Source organism: Dipodomys ordii, unplaced genomic scaffold (genome assembly GCF_000151885.1).
Source record: "Dipodomys ordii isolate 6190 unplaced genomic scaffold, Dord_2.0 Scaffold13, whole genome shotgun sequence".
NCBI classification, from domain to species: domain Eukaryota; kingdom Metazoa; phylum Chordata; class Mammalia; order Rodentia; family Heteromyidae; genus Dipodomys; species Dipodomys ordii.
Genome location: NW_012267229.1, coordinates 15,776,255 through 15,783,489, shown reverse-complemented (window position 1 = coordinate 15,783,489; position 7,235 = coordinate 15,776,255). Strand labels below are relative to the sequence as shown.

General features: G+C 43.7%; 1 protein-coding gene across 1 annotated transcript in view; it reads left to right on the top strand.

The window, feature by feature from the left end:
• Positions 1-7,235, top strand: part of Trpc4ap (transient receptor potential cation channel, subfamily C, member 4 associated protein) — a 55,528-nt gene that overhangs the window by 25,824 nt on the left and 22,469 nt on the right. The window contains exons 8-9 of the mRNA XM_013010692.1: positions 269-454; positions 847-989. Coding sequence (XP_012866146.1) covers positions 269-454; positions 847-989 — 329 coding nt within the window. The remainder of the gene's footprint in view (positions 1-268; positions 455-846; positions 990-7,235) is intronic.

Genomic DNA, 7,235 nt, shown 5'->3' with positions numbered 1-7,235 from the left:
AAGTGGCGCTGTAGCTCAAGTGGTAGAGTGCTCGCCTTGAGCTGAAGAGCTGAGGGACAGTGCCCAGGCCCAGAGTTCAAGCCCCACGACCGACAAAAAATAAAATAAAATAAAAACAAAAATATATTACTGCTAGATTCTGGTGGCTCACACCTGGAATCCTACCTCTTCAGTCTGAGACCTGGAAGATAGAGGTTCAAAGCTAGCCCAAGCAGAAAAGCCTCTGAGACTGTTCTTAAAATTCTCTCTCTTGTTCTCTTCCTTACAGCGGCCCTTCTCAGCATTCCTGGCTTTGTGGAGCGGCTTTGCAAACTGGCGACCCGAAAAGTATCAGAGTCAACAGGCACAGCCAGCTTCCTTCAGGAGTTGGAGGAGTGGTACACATGGCTAGACAATGCTTTGGTGCTAGATGCTCTGATGCGAGTAGCCAGTGAGGAGTCAGAGCACAATCAAGGTACTTTGGGAGGGTCTTCTGAGTGGTGAGCTTTTTTAGACCTCTGAAAACATTCCTAATCACCTTCCCAAGGAAAAGTAATGTGAGATTTGCTCACCTTTGACTTTTCCTTAAGGCAGTTCTAGATCAGGACTTGTTAAGATTCTTGCTAGCTCTTTACAGAAACCTCATAGAGCTCCCTTTGAGTGAACCAGAACCACAGAGGCATTTTCTAAGTTTCTAAGCTCACCTGCCTCGAGGGGGATTTGTGTGACTATTAAAGTGTCTGATGGGGGATGGAGCCCATTTGATGCTCTGTCCACAAATTTGAGGGTAGATCATGTTTCCTTCTGATCCATGACTCAGGCTTCTCCTGGGGGCTGTGTCAGCCTCCACTCTGTTCCCTCCTCCAGGAGCTGCTGAGGAGAATGGGCTGCCTCACACTTCAGCCAGGACCCAGCTGCCCCAGTCGATGAAGATCATGCACGAGATCATGTACAAACTGGAAGTGCTCTATGTCCTCTGTGTGCTGCTGATGGGGCGTCAGCGAAACCAGGTGGGTATCTCCCAGCACCTCAGAATAAGGGAGCTGGGAGCAATGCTGCTTGGCATGGCAGGCCATATCCACTTCCCAGCCCTCTCTCAGAATGGCAATAACACGCATTCTAGCCCAGAATGTGTGTGATGGTTTCTTCTCTTATAAGGAAACCAGACTGATTCCAGAGCTTGCAAGTCTTTCCACTGCACTTGGCTGTGGCAGATTTTCTAGGCAGCATCTAAACAGATGCCAGGAGTGGCATCTTATCCCAGAACCGTGAAGAACAAAAGATCAGGCCTATACGTGCTCTGGAAGAGATGCCAGTCTGATGGAGGCTTAGTGTAAGGGCCAGAGACCAGAGCTGTGTCCACTTATAGAACCTGGGCAAGTTATGGCTCAGAGCCAGCCTAGACAGGAAAGTCCATGACTCTTTTCTCAAGTTAATCATCAAAAAGCTGGAAGTGGAACAGTGGCTCTCAATGGTAGAGTGCTAGCCATGAGCAAGAAAAGAAAGCTCAAGGACAGCACCCAGGCCAAGTTCAAGACCCAGAAACAATACATAACAAAATTAAAACAAAAACAAACAAATAAAAAAACTGGTGGGTTGGTGTCAGTTGCTTGAAACCTATAACCCTAGCTACTCAGAAGGCTGAGATCTGAGCATGGAGGTTGAGAGCTAGCCTGTACAGACAAATCCGAGAGACTCTTATCTCCAAATACCCAGCAAAAAGCTAGAACTAGAAATGTAGCTCAAGTTGTAGAGCACCCACTGTGAGTGAAAAAGCTGAGCAAGAACACAGCCTTCAGGGGCTGGGAAGGTGGCTCAGTGGTAGAGCGCTTGCCTCGCATGCCTGAGGCCCTGGGTTCGATACCTCAGCACCACATAAGCAAAAAGAAAAAAGCCGGAAGTAGTGCTGTGGCTCAAGTGGTAGAGCGCTATCCTTGAGCTGAAGAGCTGAGGGACAGTGCCCAGGCCCAGAGTTCAGTTCCCACGACCAGACCAAAAAAAAATTATAGGGAAATAATTACATCCATAAACTTTGCTAGAGGGCCTCGTTCATTATGTTAGAATTTTGGATAATTTTTGTTGTTGGTGGTAGTGGTGGTGGGGCCTGGACGCTGTCCCTGAGCTTTTTCATTCAAGGCTACACTCCACTACTTGGAGCCTCAGTGCCACTTTTGGTTTTCTGATGGTTAATTGGAGATAAGGGTTTCACACACTCTCCTGCCCACACTGGTTTTGAACCATGATCTTCAGATCTCAGTCTCGTGAATAGCTAGTATTTAGACATGAGCCACTGGTGCCCAGCTGATAAAATTTGTTAGGACCTGCAGCGTACTTCCTCAATCCTCTGTCCCAAGCCTTCACGTTAGTGGTCGGTTGTCAGATTTCTTCCTTTTAATGTGCAGCAAGCTCCTTGAAATTGTGGTTGCAAAGAAGAGGATGCCCACGTGCATTATGGGGATCCAAACCTTCATTCTGTTGCCCAGGCCTTGCTTGTCATCATTGAGGCAGAAGCACAAGTGGGCCATTGTCCGTAGGAATACATGTGTGCAGGCCCCAGACAGACCCTTTGTGCCCTTTGATAAAAAGTCTTTGTTATTTTTCCAATAATTGCGTGTTGCAGCCAGTGTGAGAGGATGCCTCCATGGTGTCCCCTCCTCTCCTGGAAGTTTCAACATAAAAGCAGTGATTGCTTCTTCTCAACTTTTCCTATCTGGTCTCTCATGTCCTTCTGTCTGTGTTACCCAAAATGATAATGGTTTCTCCTACACTTTATGGATTACCTCACTGTGGTTCAAAGCGGGAATAGATACACAAACAGAAGTGAAACTTCACGCCACAATCTGGAAAAATAAATTTGCAATTTATACAACAGACAAAGGATTCGTATTCAGAATTCTTACAAATCAGCTTGGTATGACAACTAGCCTCATCAAAAAAAAAGAACAGTGATAGGAACAAGCATTTCACAGAAAGGAAACAATAGGTCATAAATATGAGAAGATGTTTCACTTCATTGATAAACAGGGAATGAAAATTCTATACCATGAGGGTAGAGAGCAAATGTTGATGAAAACCGCCTATGAGTGAAAATATTTATATGCTGCTAGGTTTTTTGTTCTTTTGGGTTTTTTTTGTGTTTTGTTTTGTTTTTTGCCAGTCTCTGGGTTTGTACTCAGGATTTAGGCGCTGTCCTTGAGCCTTTTTTGCTCAAGGCTAGCACTACCATTTGAGCCACAGCACCACTTCTGTCTTTTTCTGCTTATGTGGTGCTGAGCAACCGAACCCAGAGCTTCATCCATGCTAGGCAAGCACTCTATCACAAAGTCACATTCCCAGTCCTGTTTTTTTTCTTTGTTTTTGTTTTTGTAATATTAGCAGAATATATGTATATGTTTAGGGATTTTATTATTTATTTGTTTAGTTGTGGGGGCAGTACTAGCGATTGATCTTGCGGCCTTGTACTTGCTAACAGGCACTCTGTCACTTGAGCCACACCACTAACTCCTTTTTCCATTGGTTATTTTTAAGGTAAGGTCTCAATTAATGCCCAGGCTAATCTGGGCTACAGTCATCCTACTTATGACTCTCTAAGTCGCTGGTAATTTCAGGCACACCCCATTGTGCCTCTCCATAGCTGGATGATGGGCATGTGCCACTGTGCCCAGCCATTGGTTGAGGTAAAGTTTTGCAAACTTCTTTTATGTCCATCTAGCTTCAAACTTGGATCCCCAACCCTTGTCTCCACTTCCCAAATAACTAGAATTATAGGCTTAAACCACTTCATCTAGCTGTTTCGGGGTTTTATACTTCAATATGCCTATATCCTGTACCAGAGCACCTAGTAAAGATCTACCAAAGGGCTGAGAATTCAGTGTTTTGTTGTGGATCACTTGTAACCTCCACCTCAGGAAGCTCAGTATGAGAACACATTTTTAGAAATAAAAACAGTAGTTTAAACTCATAAGACTACCAGCTCAGTGGAAAATAACAGGGTTTATTATGTAAGGGTATTGTTTGAAGCCATGCATACATGAATGTGTACATTCCAATATCAATGTTTATTGAGTTGTGATGAAAAATACATTTTTTAATTCATTGGAAGCTGTTGGCTCAGAAAAACTTGTCTGTATGTGCATCAAGAACATTTGTATCATTGTTTCAGAGCTAAACACTAAAAGCAAGTTCATGTCTCTCTCTATATATATATAAATATATATTTTTTTGGTAGGTCGTGGGGCTTGAACTCTGGGCCTGGGCGCTGTCCCTCAGCTCTTCAGCTCAAGGCGAGCGCTCTACCACTTGAGCTACGGCGTCACTTCCGGTTTTCTGGTGGTTTATTGGAGATAGGAGTCTCACGGTCTCTCCTGCCCAGGCTGGCTTTGAACCGCGATCCTCAGATCTCAGCCTCCTGAGTAGCTAGGATTACAGGCGTGAGCCACCAGCGCCCAGCCATGTCTCTCTATATAGTGCAATATTTTAAAGTATTAGAAATTGAACAGTTGCCAGACTCTGGTGGTCCGCTCCTGTTGTCTTAGCTACTCAGGAGACCTAAAAGGTCAAGGTTTGAGGCTAGTCCAGGCAAAAAAAGTTTACTAATTCATATCCAAAATAACCAGCAAAGGCAGGGCTGGGAGAGAGAGAGAGAGGTAGAGGTGTGTGTGTAATGTGTGCAATATATATGAATGAGAATAGCTATGTAGTAAATCATTGAAAAAAGTAATAGAAGAAAGACTATTTGGATAAGGGTGCATAAGTCTCAATGTTGAGTCAAAAGTAAGGGATAGTACATTCACACTATGCTTTCAGAGTAATACCATACAGTTAAGTGAAAATATTTGCACGAATAAAAATATGCTCTAGGAATAATCACTAAATTCAAAATAATGTTTACTTCTGGGAAAGAAAAAGGAATGCAGCTGTGTGGGGGAATACACAAAGGCCTTCAGTTATATTTCAAACATTCTTATTTCTTCAAAAGTTTTTTTTTAAGCAATAGGGATTTATGACTTCAAAAACTTGAATGTGGGGGGCTGGGATGTGGCTTAGTGGTAGAGTGCTTGCCTAGCATGCATGAAGCCCTTGGTTTGATTCCTCAGAATGGAACAGAAAAAGAATAAACAGAAAAAGCCGGAAGTGGCACTGTGTCTCAAGTGATAGAGCACTTGCATTGAACACAGAGAGGCTCAAGAACAGTGCCCAGGTGCTGAGTTCAAGCCCCAGGACTGACAAAAAAAAGCAAACTTGAATGTGGGCTTTCTTTAATAGGCAAAATATGCCATAAGAGCAAAGGTAACTAATGAGAACAGTGGTTCCCAGAGGTAAATTTAACCCTTATAAACTAATCCTACAAGGTAGGGTAGAGAGCAGGAGATCCCATAACTTACTTAAGGTTGTATGTTGAATTGCAGAGCTGGGAATTGAACCTCAGGGGTCTCCTTACTGAGCCATGTTTTGGGAAGAATGTAAGAGCACGTACAAGTGAATTGAGAAGGGGGATTGTTTTGTTTATTTTATTTGGTTATTGTTTTATTTGTGTCTTCTTTAGGAAATGATTCGACTAGATGAGGTTCCTAATCTGAGTTCCTTAGTATCCAATTTCGATCAACAACAGCTTGCTAATTTCTGCCGGATTCTGGCTGTCACCATTTCAGAGATGGATACAGGGAATGATGACAAGCATACTCTTCTTGCCAAAAATGCTCAGCAGAAGAAGAGCTTGAGCTTGGGGCCTTCTGCAGCTGAAATCAACCAAGGTAATTTCTCCATAGTTCTCATCAGATTGTTTTTTTTCTTTTTCTTTTTTTTTTGGGGGGGGGTCCAGTCATGGGGCCTGAACTCAGGGCCTGGGCGCTGTCCCTCAGCTCTTCAGCTCAAGGTTAGCACTCTACCACTTGAGCCACAGCGCCACTTCTGGCTTTTTTCTTTTTGCTTCTGTGGTGCTGAGGAATCGAACCCAGGGCCTTATGCATGCAAGTCAAGTGCTCTACCACTGAGCCACCTTCCCAGCCCCCAGATTGTTTTTTTCTTAATGGGTTTGGAATTTAAAAAATAAGAAACCAACAAAACAATAAACAATGTTTAGGAGAACTGCATATACCTTTTGATTTCCTAAGCCTCTTCTGAGCTTTGATTCCCCCCGGCCACCCCCCCTCCCGCCCCCCAACACACACACTTTTTTTTTTTGTCCAGAGGCTTGAATTCAGGGCCTGGGCATTGTCCCTGATTTTTTTTTTTTTTTTTGCTCTACCACTTGCCCTACCATTTGAACCACAGCTTTTGAGTGTGTCTGCTTAATTGGGGAGTAAAATCTCATGGACTTTGCTGCCTCGGCTGGCTTTGAATCATAGTCCTCAGATCTCAGCCTTCTGAGTAGCTAGGATTACAGGAATGAACCACCAGTGCCCAGCTGATATGATACTTTAGGAAGGGAGAAAATTAAGATCATAGAGTTTTCATAAAGAAACTGAAAGGATACACAAGAAACAAAGTGGTTACTAACAGTAGATAATATCTAAAGGACTCCTTGTTGTATATTTTTATTTAGAACCACATGAGTATATAAATTACTTCAATGAGAAAAACACTCCACACTATTCTAACCAATCTACTCTAGGTATTGTTTTCAATAGAAGAACTCTTCCCCCCACCTCCCCAAGTCGTGAGGCTTGAACTCTGAGCTTGGGCACTATCTCTGTACTCTTCAGCTCAAGGCAAACACTACCGCTTGAGCCACAGCGTCACTTCTGGTTTTCTAGTGGTTTATTGAAGATAAGAGTCTCACGGACTTTTCTGCCCGGGCTGGCTTTGACCCATGATCCTCAGATCTCAGCCTCCTCAGTAGCTAGGATTACAGGCGTGAGCCACTGGCACCCGGCTAGAAGAACTCTTATGTTGATGAAATACTCTGACCTAAGAAGGTTTAGGGAGAGCTAGGAATACATCTAGGCATATGAATATAGATAGTCCACTTTTTAACCAAGTCATTTGTGTGTTATAAAGCTATCCCTTGATTGCTATTAGCTAGAAATTCAGAAATCATATTGTTGATACAAAAACATATTACTAGCCGGGTGCTGGTGGCTCACGCCTGTAATCCTAGCTACTCAGGAGGCTGAGATCTGAGGATCGCGGTTCAAAGCCAGCCTGGGCAGGAGAGACCATGAGACTCCTATCTCCAATAAACCACCAGAAAACCGGAAGTGGCGCTGTAGCTCAAGTGGTAGAGTGCTCGCCTTGAGCTGAAGAGCTGAGGGACA